The 22,075-nt window shown below is 43.6% G+C and overlaps 1 protein-coding gene across 1 annotated transcript in view; it reads left to right on the top strand.

The window, feature by feature from the left end:
• The window catches only part of PHC3 (polyhomeotic homolog 3), an 86,584-nt gene that overhangs the window by 333 nt on the left and 64,176 nt on the right, over positions 1-22,075 (top strand). Inside the window, exons 2-4 of the mRNA XM_056110631.1 lie at positions 2,814-2,979; positions 9,686-9,841; positions 11,683-11,760. Coding sequence (XP_055966606.1) covers positions 2,836-2,979; positions 9,686-9,841; positions 11,683-11,760 — 378 coding nt within the window. The 5' untranslated portion in view covers positions 2,814-2,835. The remainder of the gene's footprint in view (positions 1-2,813; positions 2,980-9,685; positions 9,842-11,682; positions 11,761-22,075) is intronic.

The following is a 22,075-nucleotide window of genomic DNA, read 5'->3' as shown; positions in this document are numbered from 1 at the left end:
CCCAGCCGCGCGGGGAGGTGATCGGATGATTGGAAGGCGGTTGATGGGAAATAATCAGATTCCGTAAAGATGCATAAGTCACTGATGAATCGGGAAAGTTGGTGAGGGGAGGGTCAGCTCGCTGTCTCCTTTTTTCTTTTTTAATTTTTTTCCTTTCACTTTTCCGCTTACGCAGATTGCTCTTCTTCTTTTTTTTTTCCCCTCCATTTGGTTCCTGGAAGAAGTATAAACACTGTTTCCATCAAGTGATACAAAAGAACAAAGAAAGTTTGTACATCCCGGGACACCATATGGGAATAGGGTGGGCAGAGGGGGATCAGCCCCAAATTCCTTTGTTTCTTGCGAGGAAGGAAGGAAAGTGGTCTTGTGCCGCAGCTAATGCGAGGTGGGTCAGGTTTTGTTTGCTAGGAAGAAAAGAAGGGCCAAAAAGCAGAAAAAAAAAAAAACCAACCCCGGGATAATTCTCAAGTGTGCCTTCTTCTCCCTTGTGCATTCCAGAACCTCATCACACGTGTACACACACACACACAGGAACTTGGTTCTAGTTTCCAACAACACGGAAGTCCTTCCAGTTGGCTTTAAAGCATCTTGTTGGGCTGGGATATGTCACAGGTGGTTGTTCCTGCCTTGCCTGGGCGAAATCCTGTCTCTAGCCCCCTGGAGCTGGGTAGCTCTGGAGAAAGTCTCCTCTCCAGGCCGGGGTTGGGCCCCCTCAAATCCTGTAGTAAAAAAAGAAAGTGTTGTTTGAATCTACTGGAATGCAGTTGTCTAGTGGAATTTCACACGGCTGCAGTGATTTCATACTGGAGGGGGGGAAAAAATCACAGTCTGGTGCCACGAGGAAAATGACACGATGACAGCAGTGTTCAGGATTGGAGCTGGCTGGGCCCCAGTGGTGGCGAGCATGCTTTGCATGTGCAGGCCAAGGGTTTTAGTTTAGCTTCGTTATTTTTGGTTTTGGGCCATACCCATTGGTACACAGGGACGCTTCCTGGTTCTGTGTTTTGGGGTGGGTAATTTTACTCCTGATAGTAATTTAGGGGACCCATGCTGGGTCGGTACTGAACTTTGGTCCTCTGCATATTGAGCTGTCTCTCTAGCCAGAAACCCTAGGTTTCATGGAGTTATTATGATGGAAAAAGAAAGATTTTGGGGGGCTGGAGTGATAGGGCATTTGCCTGGTACATAGCCGACCCAAGTTCAATCCCTGTTATTCCATATGGTCCCCCTAAGCACCACCAGGAGGAATTCCTGAGTACAGAGCCATGAGTAACCTCTGAACACACCACTCCCAATCCCCCCAAAAAAGATTTTTTAAGGAAGTGAAAATATTGTGGAAAAAAAACTGATATCTTCAAATATTGTGATGCTTGTTTTTTTTTTTTTTTTTTTTTTTTTTTTTTTTGCTTTTTGGGTCACACATGGTGATGCACAGGGGTTTCTCCTGGCGGTGCTCAGGGGACCATATGGGATGCTGGGAATCAAATCAGCCATGTGCAAGGCAAATGCCCTACCTGTTGTGCTATTGCTCCAGCCCCTTTTTCTTTTTTCTCAGAGTAATTTACTTGCGAGTATAATCATTATTAGATGAAGTTAAGGACATTGTTGAAGACTGGTGAAAAAGCCAGAGTGTGTTGATAAATTATTTTTTTCTTTTTTCTTTTCTTTTTGGGTCACACCCAGCAACGCATAGGAGTTACTCCTGGCTCTGCACTCAGGAATTACTCCTTGGCGGTGCCCGGGGGACCATATGGGATGCTGGGAATTGAACCTGGGTCGGCCATGTTCAAGGCAAACTCCCTACCGGTTGTGTTATCGCTTCAGCTCCGATAAATTATTTTTAAATATAAATGTTGTTTCTGAGCTTACTTGATTTTTGATCCATAGTTGGCAGTGCTTAGGAGATACTCTTCATATCAGGGATTGCTCAAAGTGCCTGCTCAAATCCTTTGAACTGTCTCCCAACCTTGAGTACTTAATTTCAAAACAAAATATATACAGTGACTAAAAAATAAGTTAATATAAGTCCTTAGGCATTGTATTTTGATGTATAAAGATTGGTTTTCTGGGCCCAGCACGCTTCCACTGCATAACTCTGCTACCCAAGATTCGCTTTATTTTGTATATTTTTTTTTTCAGTGAATCACCGTTGCAGGATTGACTTTAATTTGTAATTGCTATATTAGCAAAAGAAGTATTTTATTTTGTTTCAGTTTTGTTTTTTGTAGTAGTAGAGATTAAACCCAGGGCCTCACACATGAGCCACAACAGGTTCTGAGATACATCCTCAAATATTGTGATGTTTGTTGCTTTTTAACTTTTCCTTGCCAATTTAGAGTTCTCATTTCTCTTCCCCCCCTTCCCCCCCCATACCCAGTGGTGCCCAGGGGTGATTCCTGGCTCTGGACTCAGGAATCGTTCCTGGTGGGCTTGGGGTACCATATGGGATGCCAGGCTGGCTGCATGCAAAGCAAGCACCTTACCTGCAGGACTAGCTATCTGGCCCATTTATGGTGGCTTTAAAACCCTCATCTTTTTTTAATAATGAGAGGACAAACTTTAGGTCAGTTTTATGTGTGAGATTTATTAAATCATTTGAATAGAAATTTAGTAGGTATTGACTATTAAAAGTGATATGTATTTGTGAAATATTTTCCCCTCATGCTTCCAGTGAGTGTGTATTTCCTATGTATTGTGAGAACTTCCTTACAAATTTAGAAGACTGATGATTATTTTTTTGGAAAAATGTCACTGTTCTTTAAAGTCCAGAGGATAGAGCATTTGCCATTCAAATCCGTTGTGTTATCTGCCAGACTTAAGGACCACAGTACAGCTATGGATACTGAACCAAATCCTGGAACATCTTCTGTGTCGACAACAACCAGTAGTACCACCACCACCACCATTACCACTTCCTCCTCTCGAATGCAGCAGCCGCAGATCTCTGTCTACAGTGGCTCGGACCGACATGCTGTACAGGTATTGCAGTTACGGTGGTGGGTAGGCGAAGATTTAGGATGGTGTTAGTCCAGTAAATGTATCATTTACAGCAATAGTTCCATCTAATGGTTTACATCGTGAGTACAGTCAGAATGGCTGGTGTTTGAAAGAATCAACAAAGTTATTTGTTAATCTCTATATTGAGAAGACTAATTTTTATTAGCATAAAGCTTGTAAAATGATGTGTCAGGAAAATGACCAGTGAAAATACTTTTGAGGTTACTACAATGTCCCTTGTCGTACATCTAGAATAACTAGACTTTTCTGGATTATTTTACATTTGAACCCAGGTTAGAGACTCAGAGTTCTATTTGGATTTGTAGAATTTTTTTTTTTTTGCTTTTGGGGTCACAGCCGGCTACCCCTGTTGCACAGGGGTTACTCCTGGCTCATGCACTCAGTAATTACTCCTGGCGGTGCTCGGGGGACCATATGGGATGCTGGGAATTGAACCGGGTGGGCCGCGTGCAAGGCAAATGCCCTACCCGCTGTATATTGCTCCAGCCCTGGATTTGTAGAATTTTAAGAGATTAATTTAAATCCAGATGGGTGTTCAGACTCTAAAGCAGGTGGATCCATTGTCAAACTTTGAATGAAGGGGGTAATTGACTAAAAAAGGCTTGCGATGGGGTGGGGGTGTCAAAACTGGTAGTGCTTGGGGGCTACTTCTAGCTTGGATGTTTGGGGACCGTGGGATTCTGGGATTGAACCTGGGCCTCCTGCCTCCACAGCATGTCCTGTCGTTCTTTGAGTGTTCCCCCCCATGCAGCTCTTCCCTTAACTGAGAAAATAAAGTACCTCTGTAATAATAGAAATTGATGCAGTATTGCACCGCAAAAAGGGGCATGGCATTGCAACCTGATACACGCTTTGAATTTCATTTTATTTATTTTATCATTATTGGCAACGTAGCCTTGGTTGAAAGGCATAACATCCTTGAAGGATAGGAAACTTAAAGAGGAGGAACTACTTCATTAGTTATTGCTTCATTAGTTCATTAGCTTAAAGAGAATGAATAACTTCATTAGTTATTATGAAAATTAAAGGAAGCAACAGAATATATTTTATACACTCAGTAAATGGTAATAGTGAATATTTATTGAACAATTACTGTGTTGTGCCAAGCACTGGATAAATGCTTTTTGCGGATTAATTTCTCAATTTTTACCACACCTCTATGTAATAGGTACTATTTAGTATCTTCATTTTATATATGAGAAAAGTTGTGTTTAAATAAACTGAGTAACTTTCCTAGGCTCACATAACAGGTTATCTTACTTTAGAGTTGTACCCTTAATTACCCAGAGAGTCCTTATTTTTTTCTTATACTTTATCTCATTTGAATCCCTATAATTGCCTTTTAACCCAGAATATAACATACCTGTTCATAATATAGTGCTCTTTTTATTCCATTTTTTGGGGGCCGGAGGAGGGGCATAGTGGTGCTGCTCAGGGCTTACTCCTGTCTCTGTGCTCAGGGACAAACCTGGCAGGGTTGGGAGACAGATGGGATGCTGAGGATCGAACCCAGGTTGGCCTTGTGCAAGGCAGACGCCTCCATTTTTTTTTTAGATTGAGTATCTCAGTATAATGGCTGTTTGCGTGTTTTATAGTTCAGGATATATTCCGAATTTTGAATTTATTGGACTCAGAATAGTTGGAGCCTCAGTTTTGCAAAAAGAAAAAGAAATACCCCGAAACTGTTTTTTATTTTGAGGGCCACACCTGGTGGTACTCAGGGCTTATTCCTGGCTCTAGCTACGGGATCGCTCCTGGTGTGGCTCACAAGGTCATATGGGATGCCAGAGACCCAACCCGGGTTAACTCTGTGCTTTGACAATGCTGTCCTCTCACATTAGCCCCTCTGTGAAAAAATTTAAGCTGCAGATCGGGGGAGATATCTTAAAGGGCCGGAGCACATAGATTGCATGCAAGAGGTCCAGGTTCTATCCCTGGCACTGTGTCGACTCCAGAGAACACATCCTGGGGCTGGAACAGTAGCACAGTGGGTAGAGCGTTTGCCTTGCACGTGGCCGACCTGGGTTCGATTCCCAGCATCCCATAGGTCCCCCGAGCACCACCAGGAGTAATTCCTGAGTGCATGAACTAGGAGTCACCCCTGTGCATCACCGGGTGTGACCCCCCCAAACAAAACAAAACAAAATAGATAACACATCCTGGAGTGACCCCTGAACACCAAGTTGGGAGTAGGTGGGTCTGACACCCTTGAAAAATTTTAAAAAAGAAATTTAAACTGTGTTTTTCTTTTTCTTTCATTTTGACTATTGAGCTACACTTGCCAGTACTCAGCTGTTTGTGGGTCTGTGCTTAGTAATCACTCTTGGCTGGACTCAGGGCACATACGTGGTGGGAATTGAACACAGTTTGTCTGTGTGCAAGGCAAGTGCCTTACCTGCTGTATTATCTCTCCAGCCCCACAGAGTGTTTTTAATATTCTGCAGCTTTCTCTGAAGCAAGTGATGTAGGGAAGAATAAACATGCACATTTTTGCCCATACAGATGATATGAAAATTTATTGTATTTTCAATTTTTCAATTTTTTTGTTTTTTGGCCTTACTTGGCATTGCTCAGGAATTACTCTTGGTGGTTCTCAGGGGACCATGTGGGATGCCAGGGATTGAACCCAGGTCAGCTACTCTGTGCTATCATTCTGGCCCCTGAAATTTTATTTATTTTTAAAATTTTGTTGAATCACCATGAGATACAGTTACAAAGCTTTCATGTTTGGGTTTGAGCCATGCAATGATTGAACACCCATCACTCCACCAGTGCACATTTTCCCTTTATCCCAGTCCTCACCCTGCCTCTGGCGGACGATTTCCCCAATACTCTCTCTGCTTTTTGGGCATTATGTTTTGCCCAAATTTTCCCACCAGCATTTAAACTTGCCTGCCAGGGGCAGATGCTAGATGATTTGTTTTCCATTGCTCATTTTGAATATCATGAGAGTTCGCACCACTGCGAGGCGGCCCCATGCTTCTGGGATCCTACATTGTAAATAGTTGGGTTCCAGAGACACCTCTGTAGGGCAATAATCCTTTTGGGGATTCATTTGGGAGTCTCTGGACCAGAACTGTTGGTGCGCTAAGGTGGCGCGTGGAGGAAGCTTGTGGGTGTGACGGCCAGGTCGGAGCAGGCAGAGAGCCGGGGAGGGACAGCCTGGCGCCTCTGCTGCTGTGTGGCCTGGAGATTTAATCCTGGAACCCGCATACCAGGGCTTTGCTAGTGGAAGCTCTTGGTCGCTGGGATTCCGTCAGGAGCAGGCAGGGAGACGGCACCTGCTCCACCTGGGGCTCCCTGGTGAGATTGGCTCCGTATGGGGCTTGGAGGGATTTCCGGTGCTGTGGCGCCTCCGGGACGCTGCTGTGTCTCTGGGCCAGGGCTGTTGGTGCGCCAAGATCTGGCCCCGGAAATTTTAATATGTCGTTTTGTTCTCAGGCATTTACCTAAACTGAATGTGTTTATGAAAAATCAAATGTTACTGGAGAGATATAGATGTATATTTCACTCAAAGCAGTAAATTTAGTTCTAAAGTTATTGTAAAATTGCTTTCTCTAAAATGCAATTAAATTGGGCTGGAGAGATAGCACAGCGGGTAGGGCATTTGCCTTGTACGCAGCCAACCCGGGTTCGATTCCCAGCATCCCATATGGTCCCCTGAGCACTGCCAGGAGTGACCCCTGTGCATTGCCGGGCGTGACCCCCCCCCCAAAATGCAATTAAATCAATATTGTTGAGCTAAGTAGTTGTTTAATACCTGCCAGTGTCTTTTATCAGTTCTGTGAACTTTTCCTTTTCTCATCCCTCAGAGCAGTATTCCTCAGCTACGCGCCCCCCACTCGTACTCCAAGGGTGCCACAGGTAAAAATCATGTAAATGAGGGAGAGTAGGCATGAAACTAGGGGACCAGCCGGTAGGACAGAGGGGTCTCAGGAAGGAAACAAGGTCAGAAGTAGGCCATAGTCAGAAAAAGCTTTTGAGGGGCTGGAGCAGTAGCACAGTGGGTAGGGCGTTTGCCTTGCATGCGGCCGACCCAGGTTCTATTCCCAGCATCCCATATGGTCCCCTGAGCACCGCCAGGAGTAATTCCTGAGTGCAGAGCCAGGAGGAACCCCTGAGCATCGCCAGGTGTGACCCAAAAAGCAAAAAAAAAAAGCTTTAGAAGCAGCGCTTCAGAGAAACAGAACAGTGTGATGTACCTTTCACTTATACTTAAAGGATCTTGAGAGTCTGCACCAAGTGAAATGAAAGCCTGTGCCCCTCCAGGTGAGAGTAGCTAAATAGCGATTTTTATGGAAGATGTCAGAAGATAAGGTGCTTGGCTTGTGTGCAGCAGACCCTGCTAATTCCCATCATTACTTATGATCCCCTAAGTACCATCAGAGGTCACTCCTGAGCACAGTCAAGAACAACCCTTGAGCACTTTTGGGTATGACCCAAGCACACCCCAAAAAGAATGGGGGAGAGGGATGTTTTTACCTTCTTATTTGTACTTTTATAAAATCCAAAAAATCCAGATCCCGGAACCTTATCATCTTAAGATGATCCCGGACATCTTATCCCGGACATCTTATCAAAACTTTTTTTTATGACATCTTATTGTCTCATTACTACTTTGGACAAACTTGCAGGCTATCGAATGTAGCCTGCCCACAGGGCAGAGTCTGGCAAACTCCCCGTGGCGTACCAAATATGCCAGATACCAGTAACAATGATGGGTCTCATTCTCCTAAATAGCCTTGAATATAATCTCAGGGCTAGGATGAAAGAGACGTTACTGGGGCCTGCTCGAGGCAATCAACGAATAACAGGATGATGAAATGAAAATGAAATGAAATTTGTACTTTTGTTAAACCATCTGAAAAATCTTAAAGACTGCCTATTAGGGGCCGGAGGGATAGTACAATGGGTAGGGCATTTGCCTTGCATGTGGATGACCCAGGTTCAATCCCCAGCATCCCATTTGGTCCCTCAGCACTGCCAGGAATGATACCTGAGTACAGAGCCAGGAGTAACCCCGGAGCATTGCTGGGTATGACCCAAAAAGCAAAAGAAAAATAAGACGGCCTATTAATCTCACAAAATTATAAAGCTATTTCTAATGTTTCATTTTAAGTGTTTTTGTCAGCGTCCTTATTTCAATTATTTTAACACAGAATTATTCTTCCAACTCACAAATAAATCTCAGAGGAGAGCAGCACACCACAGAGATGTCTCCCAACTCCATGCTAGGCTCATTTAACTGGGGCACCTCAGAGAGGAACAGGTGTGTCCCTCCACCTGCCCCAAAAGAACCCTGGCACCTGCAAACCTCCAGAACCCAGTTGTCACCATGCTCACAGCCGACCTTCACAGGCTTGCCCCAAACCCCCCACACATGAGATTGAATTTTCTGAAAAACCCAATTATGAGAAACTAGTGACTGAAATCTCCCGGCTTCCAGAGTCAGAAATGGCCCCTTCCCCATCTCCTCACTTCTGCTTTCCTGGCAGTCACGTCCAGGAGCTGCCTCTGGGAGCCCTGTAAGCACATTAGCAGCTATGATCCAGACTCACCAATGAGTCTCAGAAGAGAGCAACATGCCATACCCCAGAATCACCATCCAGTTAAAAAAAATCATAACTAAAAAAATAAAAATCATAACTCCAGTTCTAGCACCCTATGAATAAAACGTTAGAATCCCAGGTGCTCGCAGCTGGGGATTACAGACTAGCACTAAGTTATTCAGTTACAATATGTCGTTTTTGGGTAAGTGAATCTAAACAGGATTTTCTGACTCCATTAAAAAAAAATTCTAAAAACAAATAATTGTTTAACAAATAGTTTTGTCCATGTAGAATTTTTTTTCTGTTGTCAGCACGATCCTCACTTTCTCACCCCCTCTTCTCTTCCCCGTCCTTCCTCCCTTCCTCTTGGTTATTGGGACACACACAATAGCCACATACAATACAAGCACCTCGCCTTCTGTATTGTTTCTCCAGTCCATCTTTTAATGTTTTTCTGAATGTTCTTTCAAATATTTTAATATAAAAATGCTATTTTACTCTGGATACTATATAGTTACTATTTTTCTCACCTAATGATCTGTTGGGGATTTTGTTGTTGTTGTTGTTCTTAGTGTATTTGTGCTAGCTACAGATAGCTGTATTTAAATTGAAGTTGAGAATAATTAAATAAAAATAATTCTGGAACCAGAGAGATCAGTGGGTAAGGCTTTTGCCTTGCATATGGCTGGCCTAGGTTTGATCCCGGGCACTGCATATGGTCTTCCAAGCCTGCTATGTACGATCCCTCAGTGCAGAGCCAGGAGTAATAAGCCCATAGCACCACCAGGTATGGACCCAAAACAAGATAAAAAAGTAGTGACATTTTATTTTTGTTTTGTTTTTGTCTTTTTTTTTTTTTTTTGGTTACACCTAGTGATGCTCTGAGGTTCCTCCTGGCTCTGCACTCAGGAATCACTCCTGGCGGTATGATCCCATATGGGATGCCGGAGATCGAACCTGGGTCGGCCTTGTGCAAGCTAAATGCCCTCCTGGCTGCACTACTACTTCGGCCCTTAAGCAATGAAATTTTCGACCAGCTCTTTATAACAAAGCATGTTTTGTGGTTAATCGTAAGACCGTCGGTACGACTTGACATTGGTCCGATTGGCTTGCCGCAGGTAATCCAACAGGCCTTGCATCGCCCCCCCAGCTCAGCTGCTCAGTACCTCCAGCAGATGTACGCGGCCCAGCAGCAGCACCTGATGCTGCACACGGCGGCCCTCCAGCAGCAGCACCTGAGCAGCTCGCAGCTTCAGAGCCTGGCCGCCGTTCAGGTGAGACCGCAGTCAAGGGGGATTTTTGTCTTCAGGTACTCAGATAATCACGAAAATAATTTCTGAGTTATCATATGTGCTATGATGACCTTCACGAAATATAATGGACTTTCAAATAAAAGTAACTGAGTGTGTTTTATATTCTACTCTGTTGCTAGTTTGAAAAAATTTAACATTATTTTTTGGTACAAGAGATTAAACCCTAGCACTTCATACATATAAGGCAAACACTCCACCACTGAGCTGCATCCCCAGCTCTCTGTTGTGATTTTTATTCCACTGCTTAAAAAATATGTATCTATATACGTGTGTGTGTATATATATGTATATATATATACATATATATACATATATATACATATATACACACACACACATATAGCAGAAATGCTGTGCTGGTGACATGGTGTTATATATACAGTTCTAAGTACAACAGGGAATACTCAGGTTTACATGAGTTGTATTTCACAAGGAAAGTTTTCTGTAGTGTAATTTGCACTCCTTAAAACATCACCAGACACTGTGGAGCTGCTTATAAGAAGAGGAGCAGAAGTGCTTCTTCTTCTTCCCCGCCACTGCTCCATTCTTTAGGGGCGGCCATTGGCACAGCTGATTGTGTGCCCTTTAAGAACTGCCCTGGATGAAAATGAGTGTAGTTACCTTTCTAAAATTAGAATATTATTCTGACTAATAATAGGACAATTTTAAAATTGAATGCTTATTATTTTTTAATAAAAAATTTAAAAAAAGTCTTTTGGACCATACTTGGTGGTGCATGGGGGACTGTGTAGTACTTGGGGCTCCAACCTGGGCCTTCTGCATACAGAGCATGTGCCTAGACCTTCGAGTTTCCACAGCCCCAAATGTTTATTTTTAATTTTTTTTTTTTTAACTTTTTGGGTCACACCTGGCGATGCAAAGGGGTTACTCCTGGTTCTGCACTCAGGAATGACTCCTGGCGGTGCTCAGGGGACCCTATGGGATGCTGCGAATCGAACCCGGGTCGGCCACGTGCAAGGCAAATGCCCTACCCACTGTGCTATCGCTCCAGTCCCAAATTTTTTAATTTTTAATTTTTTTTTTCTTTTTGGGTCACACCTGGTGATGCGTAGTGGTTACTCCTGGCTCTGCACTTAGGAATTACCCCTGGCGGTGCTCAGGGGACCACATGGGATGCTGCAAATCGAACCCGGGTCGGCCACATGCAAGGCAAACGTAATACCCGCTGTGCTATTGCTTCAGCCCCAAATGTTTATTTTTAAAACATTGAACAACATTTCTTAAAAAATTAGTAGTTGCATTACTATTTTCTACAGAAAGCTCTATGTAAGACCTGTGTTGACTGACCCAGAAGAAGACTTAATTCAATTATCAACACATTCCAACTTTTGCTTACTCTTAGTGTCGTGTAATTTTAATATTCTCTCTTGAGGTGCTGGGGATTGAACCGAGGGTCTCATATATTCAAGGCAGGTGCTCTACTGCTGAGCTAAGTCCCTAGCTCAGGTAGCGTTATTTTTAAGAAATGTCTTAATTCATGACCCAGATTAGAAACTAAAATACACAGTAGGCACTCAGTGTGGTTGCAGTTTCATTTTTCATAATTTTGGAGTGCTGATTCCAGAGACCTTAGTGAAATCAGTGAGGGCAACTATTATCCTTTGAGATTATCCTTTGTGTCCTCTGTTTTTACCCAGTTTGGCCAAAATTTAATATATATTGGCTCTTTCGAGGTTCATACATGAACTTTTTGACTTTCATTTTGATTTTGTCATTCTGATATCAGAAAGATCTTAACTTGAGGTTTTTGAATACATATCATAAAGATCTTATTATTTTAGGCAAGTTTGACCAGTGGAAGACCACCTACATCTCCTACAGGAAGTGTCACACAGCAGTCAAGCATGTCTCAGACATCTGTAAGTGCCCTCAATATATGTTTCATGATTTAAATTTTTTAAAAATTAATTATATTTTAGACTTTACTGTTTGGCAAAAATAAAGTAATACTCACAAAGCTATTTGTTGAATGTTATTTAAGTAATAGTACCTAGAATAAGATTTCCAAGTAGATTTAAGAATTCAGAACTAGTGTTAAGATTTTGCAAAAGTGAACCTTAAAATGATTTTTTGTTGCTTACATATATTTTCCCTTTGATTGTATTCAGGTCATATGTGCTTCAAAAGATTCCAGTTTTTACTGTGTATTGAAAACCTGAATTGTATAATCTAGCGGTACTAGACCACCCATGTACCGTAAAAATGTTCTGTTTTGTGCAGACATCTAAAAGTTTCTGGCTTTTGCTATGAATTTTTTATTTTAGAAATGGTATTTTTTTAACTTATACTTATTTGATTTATTCTTGCATTCTTTTCATTTTAATTTTATTTTGATAAAATAGTAAAGGACAAATGATTTTCTCTTTGTACATATATACAGGAATTGGTGCAAGGTTTCTCAGATTAAAGAAATGTGGAGTGAGGGAATACTTGTTCAGTTTTTTGGGATATAATTTCTTTCGGAAGAACTGGGGCTGGGGAACTGGAGCAGATAGGGCATTTGCCTTGCATGCGGCCAATCTGGCATTTCTTCCCCTGAGCACTGCCTGGAGTAATTCCTGAAGTGCAGAGCCAGGAGTGACCCCTGAGCACCTGAGCATTGTCAGGTCTGCCCCAAAAAGAAAAAAAAATAATTGGGAGTAGGGAGTTGGCTGGCGTACATGTTTTGCATGCGAAGAAGCGTGGGGTTGATTTCTTTCCCCTTAGCACCTCTAGAAACAACCTTTGAGCATCAAGCTGAAAGCAACCCCTGAACTGAAAAAGCAAACATGAAAAATTGATGTAGTAGCTCAGAAGTAGCTCAGTTGCCTTGCGTAAACGAGGCCCTGCGTTTAATCCCCAACTCCAACCCCCCCCCCCAAATCTGTTTAATTTAAATTCTGAATCATTTTGGCTCATTGTTTTATTGTTCATTTTTTTGGTTTGTTTTGATGTAGAGTACTGCTGTTGATTCAATCACTGAGCAAGCTGATTGAAGCAGGCATAGCATTCATTCTTTCTCTCTACATGTCTCTGTGTTACATTTTTGAATCATTTGTGGATAAGTTCACATGCTCTTTTACTTTTAAATGGATTTCTCATATTTCCTAGGAATACAGTTGTATTTTTTTGACACTTAATGAAACTAATCTAATTTGGGAAATTGTTTCCTGAGCATTCTGGGCAGTGCCTGAGGGACCGTGGAGTGCTGGGGATTGGACCCGGCTCCTAAATGGGAGGCATATGCTGCAGACCTTGGAGTTGCCTCCCTTGACAACTCAGGAAATTTAATATTGAGAAAATATAATTCTTACTCAAATTTCAGTGGTTGTCGCAAGTGGTCATACATCAGCTTGGGCTATTGATGTATACAGTGTATCAGCAGTTCTCTGTTGTGGGGGGAGGGAAACGTCCTGTTCATTATAAGATGTTCAGTGATGTCTTTAGGTTTTCCACACTGGATACTGGTAGGCTAATGACTCTCTTCCTTCTAAGTATGATGGCTACACATGTCCGAGGCACTACAAAATTTTCTTTGGGCCATATGTATGTGTTCTTGTTTTTTTGATTCGGGGGCCATCCCTGGAGGTGCTCAGGGATAGCTCCCGGCTCGATGCTCAGGCTCACTTCGGGCAGGCTTGGGGAATCGTATGGCGTTCAGGGGTTTGGCTGTGTGCAACGCACGCACCCGTCCTGCTGTGCCATCACTCCAGCCCCATCCTTGTGCCATTTTTACCCGAGTTGAGAAACTTTGAGTTAACCCAGTACATCCTTTTTAGTATTTTTTTCTAATATGGGATGGCAATACTTTGTAAAATTGACATCAGTAGAATAATTTTCTAGTTTGTTAAGGAATTGAAGATGGACTGAACTTGTGTTTTTGGCTCTTGATTTGGGTCTTAAGTTGAGCTTGGTTGCTGGAGAGAGAGCACAGTGGGCAGGTCATTGCCTTGTATCTTCCATGAGGCTGAAACCTGTGCACAGAGTGAGGAGTAAGCCCTGAGCACTATAGATTGTGACCTCCTCCCCCCAAATAAAAATTTAAAAAAATGGGAAAATAATTGATGTTTGGTGGGGATATAGCTTAGTGGTAACACACTTGTCATTTGTATGGGATTCTGGGTTCCATCCTGAGTCCTAAACAAAACTAGATCCTGCATAGGTAGTGTTTGCAGAAAAGAAGACTCCTAATAAATTCATGATTCTGCAACCAAAGTGGTTAGTTGTTCTTCAGGGCATCGTTAATGAGTAGAATTCTGGTCGTCTCCCATGCTCATGGGTTCATCTGCTCATCCTTCATTATTGAGTACCTTCTTGGTGCCGGGCCTGGGTTCTGGGGCCCAAGATTCAGAGTGAACATAGGTCTTGGAATAGAGTGTAGGGTATGAACTTCTTAATAGTTCAAGTACACTGTGTGAAAGAGGTTTTTATTTTACTGGAATACCTTCTAATTGCTTATAAAGAGAAGACAAACTGAGTCCATATTAAGCTTGAACATTTCCTCTCCATACCTTTTTTTTTGGCTTTTTTGGGTTACACCCAGTGATGTGTAGGGGTTATTCCTGGCTCTGTACTCAGGGATAACTCCTGGTGGTGTTCGGGGGACCATATGGGATGCTGGGGATGGTACCCGGGTCAGCTGCATGCAAGGCAAATGCCCTACCCGCTGTACTATTGCTCCAGCCCCAACCTGTCCATACCTTTTATTCTTATTGTTATATACATTCTTTTTATTAATTATTTTAGTTATACATTCTTATTGAAAATAATTTTAGTTCTTTTGGGGGGGGAGGTGGGGGTGGGTGATGGTTTAAGGCCACACACAGAGACTTTTCCTAGCTCTGTACTCAGTAGTGATCCCTGGTGGTGCTTGATCAGCCTGACTTGGTTGTGTGGAAAGCAAGTACTTTAAGCCAGCCCCTTCTTAGGAGATGTGAGAGCACAGATCATTATTTTCAAGATTTCAAAATTCTATAAATTTTCTTACAAAAATTTAAAAGAAGAGACTGATGTTAGTTTTAGTACTGTTTCTTAGGTAAATAAATTCTCTTCCTTGAGAATCTTTCAGGTTTGCATGAGTGTTCTTAGAGTTTCATAAAGATGTGTTTAGATGTCATTGTGTAGGATACATTTTCAATTTTTTTTTTTTTTGTGTGTGTGTGTGTGTGGTAGAGCTTGAACCTAGAATTACTGTGGGTTCCTCAGCTCCCCTGACACTGCTGCTTGAGAGGAGCACTGAAACAAAATATAATCAGAAACCTTATAGTTTTGTTGTTGCAGTGTTGGGGTTGCTCAGTTGGTTATGGTTTGCTCAAGGTGGCACCTGGCTTGTTCTTGAGGACTGTTCTCTCTTTAAAATTTTTTTTTAAGACACAATGATTTATGAAGTTGTTCATAATATAGTTTTAAATTTGGAACTGGGCTGAGACTTTAGAGTCTGGATGTAACTACTGGTGCTTGCGAAAGTACAGGAAGATGGCGGAGAGGTAGCCATTTCATCCTGACTCTGAGAAAACCTGGAGATTTCAGTCACTGGTACCTGTGCCATACCTGAGTTATTGGCAGTTAATTTCTCCGTGGGGCTTGGTCCCGAGACTGATGGGTTTGGTTAGAGGCATGGCAGTGACTTTGGGGTGTGGGAGTGAACAGATGCCTGGACTTTGTTTGGGAGGGCGCTGGCTGCCCCTCCCTGGGGTGCCCCGGGTATCTCAGCCAGGTCGTCTCAGCCAGGTGCTGTAGAAATTTTGCCTCTAGTTGATCTCTTTCAAGATTTATTTAGGAGTCTCTTGGGCAAGGCCAGTAGATGAACTTCCATGGACGTGGAGGTGGTTTGTGGGTGTGACTTGGGCACTCTTTGAGGTTGAGTGGCGCCAGTGAATAAACTCTTGACCTCATGCATGGAACTCAGCTGCCCTACCACTGACCCACATCCACGGACCTGGTATTTTTACTTCCTACCAGCATTTTCTTACTCTTTCTGGGCAGCACCTCATTTTCTGTGTTACAGATAATGTATCTCAGATCTCTGTTATGATACTTAGATATTTTTCAAAGTACTGTTCTTGGGAATGGGGAGAGAGGTTAGAAGGCTGGAGTGTATGTCTGGTATTGAGAGTTGAGTTTCTGTTTTGGCATCACTTCTGGGCCTAAACAGCACCAGGTATCTCTAGGAGTGGCCTCAGGACCACCTGAGCAGTGTTTGATAGACTCCTCTCCCTCCCCAAATAAAAAGAAAATATCCTTTTGTTTATGGAATCATTTATTTTCCTAAGGAACGGTTTTGGTCTTTTTTATGCTACTAATTTTTCTCTTACAAGATAGTTCTCTCTTGAAATACTTGGCTTTCTGATTGTATTTGAATGAATGATTGTGGCGCTTAATCAAGGTGGGTTTCTTCCTCTGCTGTGAATGTAGTTCTGCCCCCAGTAGACCTCTCTCCTCGTTGGTAAGGCTGATTGGAATTTCTGTATTTGCATATGGGAATAGCAGGTTGGTGGTGGTGTGGGTCGGGGTGAGGTGGGGTGACAGAAGGGAAGGACGTATCTTTAGCAGGTTCAGGATTGAAGGGGTCCAGGTTGGTGAGCAGCCGATTCACAACAAGGAGTATTTCAGTTTAGAGTACTAGTACCTGTTCTAGAGGCCTGCCTTCCCCCCAGCAGTTCTTTATTTAGAGAAGAGCCCTTCTTTCCAGGTCTTTTATTTTTTTAATAATTTATTTATTTATTGAATCACTGTGGGAAAAGTTACAAAGCTTTCAGGTTTAGGTCTCAGTCATGCAAATATCAAACACATTTCCCTTTACCAGTACTTATTTTTTACCACGAAGAACCCCAATAAAACCCCACCTCCCACCCCTCCCAATACCTGTGAGGCAGATGAATTCTAGTTAACACTCTATCTACTTTGACTAGATTCATTGTTTCGATAAAACATCCACCTCTATTATTTAGAGTTTACCCCCCACCCCCAAATCAGACATGCTGAAAAAGCATTGTGAAGTGTTTTGCTTTCTACAGCTGGGTTCAAGAATTAAATGTTGTCGCGTGGTTTTGGATTTCTACTATTTTACTTATTAACCCTGGAAGTATTTCTACTAAAAGTCAGATAATTAAGAGATTGGTTTCTGTGCTCTGGAGTCGTGGCCGTGCCGGAGAGCTGCTCGTTGGGGGCAACTGGTGACCTCGGTAGGGCGTGAGGAATGGGCCGGAACGCCCCACTTCCCATGAGGTTTTAGTCGCCCCCAAACCCCCGGTTCATACCTGCTCTCTACAAGGCTCCCATGTGGCCGCCATCTTTCTTTCCAGAGAGGACTCTTTCCAGGTCTTGATGTCAGTTCTAGGTGAGAGAGAATCAGGGTGTGAATGATGAATCTATTTTGTGGATTGACCCATAGACAGTTCCTCAAGTTTTCATCCCACTTCTTGCCTCTGACTCCATTTTGGCTCTAAATCCAATCTTGTCTGTTTCTTTATATATTTCTTTTTTCTTGTTCCTTCCTGTATTGGGGCTGCCGCTTCCTTCTTATTTCCTTAGTTGGTGTGGTTCCAAGTTCTTTGGGCCTTCTATAATTGGGATAAAATACCTTGATGCTGATGATGCCTGCCTCTGTTCTTGGTGATGATGTTATTTTATTCCCCAAGGCTGTACTTTGGTTAATTGATTTTGGTGTTTCGGGCCATATCCTGTGGTGCCCAGGGAACCATGTAGTACTGGGAATTGAACCTGAGCCTTCTGCATGCAAAGCCTTCACTCCTCTGTTGAGATTTCTTTCTAGATCCTGTTTTCCTGTTCGTGCTCGTGGCAATTTTTTAGTGGCTTGCTCTTATAACCAGACCTGGAGTGAATATTCTGTCATGTATCATTTGTGTTTTTTTCGATCGTTGTAGTGCCCGGAGGTTGCATGGGCACCTGGTCAGATGTGGCTGAAGTGCTTCCATGGTTTAAGCTGAGGGACTCACTAGGGTGGCAGGTGAGACCTTGGTGCTCACACCTTGGCCTCAGGTTTGTGCTCCTTTAGTTTCTGTACTTGTACATGTGCTCAGAGTGGTGGGGCAGTGGGGCGGTAGAGCGGAGGCCACCACACTCTTAGCCGAGGCCCCCAGATTGTGGTTGTGGACGGCCCAGGAGAAGCTGTTTGCGCTGCTTATGCTCGCCGGGGCTTGCACTGCCTGGCACCGGCACTTCTTTTTAGTTGTGTTGACAACTGGGGTCATGCCCCTTTATGTAGTGCTTACACAAACCTACCTGTGGAAATTGCTCGTGGCGCCAGGGATAGTAGGCAGCAGAACTGCCTGGATCAAATAGCAGAACTGTCCAGATCCTACTCTGTGCATGTGGGATGTTGGAGATTGGAACTTGTGGCCATACGCTTGCAAATCAGGTGCTGTAAGCCACTCTTGCTATTCTTTTCAGCCCGTATATCTTTTTTTTTGCTTTTTGGGTCATAGCCGGTGATGCTCAGGGGTTCCTCCTATCTCGGCACTCAGGAATTACTTCTGATGGTGCCTGGAGGACCATATGGGAGATAACCTGGGCTCAAACCCTGGTTAGCTGCATATAAGGCAAATGCCCTACCTGTTGCCCTACTATTGCTCTGATCCTCCACTCCCTCCATGTATCTTTTATACTCTCTCTCTCTCTCTCTCTCTCACACACACACACACACACACACACGTATACACACACACACATACACACACACATATATATATATATTTAAAAAAATCTGTTAATACTAACTGGCCTACTGAGATTTTAATTTTTTTTTTTTCATAGAAAGGTTTATTGAAAAGTAAAAGGGAAAGAGAAGAATTTACCCAGCTGGGGAGAAACTCAGTTCTAAGTTCTGAGAATTAGAAAAAGACTAAGTTCTGAGATTGTTTTTACATCAAGAACCTTAAAAATGTATGTTAGAACCGGAGCAATAGTACAGTGGGTAGAGCACTAGCCTTGCATGTGGTAAATCTGAGTTCAATCCCTGGCATGACATACGGTCCCCCGCTCCCCGCCAGGAATGACCCCTGAGCACAGAGCCAGGAGTAAACATTGAGCAAAGCTGGCTGTGGCCCACAAATTTAAAAAAATGTTGGGATAGAAGTACATGCATTGCATGTGCCTGACCTGCAGTCAACCCCTGCCAACACGTGGCCTCCTGAGCGTCACTGGGTATCACTTGGAGCCCCTAGCATCTCCGCAGGTGGGCCTGGTGCCCATAAGCACTGTCAGGGTGGCACTGGTGCTCGCCAGCACTGCAGTCCCTAAGCATTGCTTGGAGAGCACTGCCCCCACCCCTCCACCTCCCTCTACGACAAGTTAAGTTTTCCTGAAAAATACCCAGTTGGGCTGGGGTTATTGGTCAGAGGAATGAGGCTTGATCCCTGCCATTTCCTGGCCACTCCCAGCGCCTCTCCTGTAGCCTTGGTGGTCACCGAGCCCAGCTGCGGTGCCCCTGTTCCCCAAGCGCCTTTCTGTTGGACCACCACTGATCTCTGGCCTTCACTCTGGGCCTCTGCTGCGGTAGCTCAGCACAGCTGTGGGGCTTAAGTCAAATGAGTCATAGCAGATGAATCTTACAAATTTATCTGGGAGAATGTTGCTGCTTATAACCACTCATTCTCCGTGTTCTTTCGCTATGTCCTCATGTTGGACACTGTCCTGATGTTGTGTTATCAGTTTGAAAGGTGCTGTACTGTTTAAAGCTTGCGGGGTTTTCAGGGACCTTTGAAAAATACAATTTTACATAATTGAGCTTACAAACCTATTTCAGAAGTTAATACTAGTCTAAAATTAAATGGTAGCTTGAATACTGGTATTGTCATGAGCAGTTTCATTGTATTGTTATAAAACATTTCAAATAGTTCAAATAGTTCCTCCCCCCAAAAGAAAAAAAGTAAGAAAGTACTAAGTTATTCTTAGGCCTCCTTTCTCCTTCACTCTCTATCTCCTCAGGTTGTTAGTAATCTTCTAGATAATTTGCTTTTTCTATTTGAGCGGGTAGTTCGAGCCACATCTGGCGGTGTTCAGGGGTATTTCTGGCTCTGTGTTTGAGGTTCTCTCCTGGCAGGGGTGGTGCTCAGGGGGCCATGTGGTTCCAGGGACTGATCCTGGACCTCACACATTCATAGATGTGCTCAGCCCTTTCAGCTCTCTCTCTGGCCTTTTCCAGATTTTTACCATACATAGTATGGATATATGTAACATAAAGACGTTTGTGTATGTTGAACAAACTTTTAAAAAAATAAATTCTTAACACATTCTGTATTTTCTGTGCTTTGAAAATTATTTCCAATTTGTTAATGATTTGCAAGTTTTAGGTTCTGTTCTCTTCCCCTCCTCTGTGCTCCGTCCTTGTTTTCCTTGTTGCTGTAGTGACTGGGAATCAGCCATATGCATTCACACTTAGCTGGGGATTTTGCACGCTTGGCCTTGGGGCTGCACTCTTTTTTCAACCACATCAGGCAGTAGCTTGTGCTATTCACAGCAGCACAGCTTTGGCGCGGGGGGGGCGGGGGGGTCACTCCTGGGGGTATTTGGGACCCTCGCCTCCTGCATTCAGAGCATGGAGTCCAGCCAGCTGAGCTATCACTCTGGCTCCCACACTCCTTTCTTTGTGGTGCTTGTGCAAATTCTGATAGTGCCCACCAGGAGTTGAACTTGCTGGCCATTACCATGAACCTCGTTTTTCAATTGTGGTACTTGCTGGGGGCTTGCGCCCCGTTTTTGATGTGATGCTTAGTGTGACTAGAAATTGTGTGTGGTGCCAGGGATCACAAATCAGCAAAGCCACTAGGATTAGAGAGGAGAACATGGGGACTGTGCTTAGAGCTTGCTTAGAAGGGCACCGGGGACCCAGCTTTTGGCCAGAGGCTTTTAAGGCAGAAACTAAACTCCTGAGTATCCCATGAATCCTGCAACTTTTCTTTTTCGAAACCTTAGAGCAATTGAGAGGGTGTGAAGTTCTTTTGAAGGGTGTTTTTTTCCGCCCCCCTGTTTTGCCTGTATTGCAGAAAGTAGAAATAATAGTTTTTTATAATAGGATAGATTTTTTTTTTCTTTTTGGGTCACACCCCGTGATGCTCAGGGGTTACTCCTGGCTCTGCACTCAGGAATTACTCCTGGCGGTGCTCGGGGACCGTATGGGATGCTGGGAATTGAACCCGGGTCGGCCGCGTGCAAGGCAAACGCCCTACCCGCTGTGCTATCGCTCCTGCCCCTGATTCCACAATTTAAACAAAATTAAAATATAGGTGGTTAGGAAGTTACTATGCTAGTTCATTTTCACTTCCTCTTTTTCTTTTTTAAGAAAAATAAGAACATTTTACTTGTACATTGTTTTCTGCTTCCTAAAACACACTCAGGCACTTCAGCTAGTAAACTTTTTTTTTTTTTTTGCCAAAGATCAAACCCAGGGCCTTTTCTATGAGAACCATGTGCTTTGTCACTGAGCTGCATAATCTGCCCTTTATGTCAGTTTTTTTAAATATGTATTTTATTAGATTGATGGGCTGGAGCGATAGCACAGTGGGTAGGGCGTTTGCCTTACAAGCGGCCAACATGGCCGACCCGAGTTCGATTCCTCCGCCCCTCTCGGAGAGCCCGGCAAGCTACTGAGAGTATTCGCTATGCCAGACAGTAACAACAAAGTCTCCAATGGAGACGTTACTGGGCCCGCTCGAGCAAATCGACGATCAACGGGAGGGCCTCGAGCAATTAGATTGATGAGATAGAAGTACTGTACCACGTTTTCTGCCTATATGTGCTCTGGGTTTGAATCTTGTGACCCCTCTGAGCACCAAGCCATGAATGCTGCTCCTTAAAAATAGAGCCCGGCAAGCTACCGAGAGTATTCGATATGCCAGACACAGTAACAACAAAGTCTCCAATGGAGATGTTACTGGGCCCGCTCGAGCAAATCGACGATCAACGGGAGGGCCTTTACCTTTACCTTTTAAAAATTAAAAAAAAATGTGGGTCACACCCAGCTGTGCTCCAGGCTTGTACCTTACTGCTGGCTCTGTGCTCAGGGATCAGTCCTGGTGAACTTGGGAGATCACATGAGATGCCAGGGATTGAACCCAGGTTTGCGGCTTGCAAGGGAAGCCCTACCCACTGTCTCTCTGGCCGCCCAAAAGGAATTTTATTAAGGAGTTGGGTTTAGCGCAAATAATTGGTAGAACACATGTCTACCTTGTGCGG

The sequence above is a fragment of the Sorex fumeus genome, unplaced genomic scaffold (genome assembly GCF_029834395.1).
Source record: "Sorex fumeus unplaced genomic scaffold, SorFum_2.1 ptg000010l, whole genome shotgun sequence".
NCBI lineage: Eukaryota > Metazoa > Chordata > Mammalia > Eulipotyphla > Soricidae > Sorex > Sorex fumeus.
Note: the sequence above shows the minus strand (reverse complement) of the source record. Positions and strands in the feature narration are given on the sequence as shown.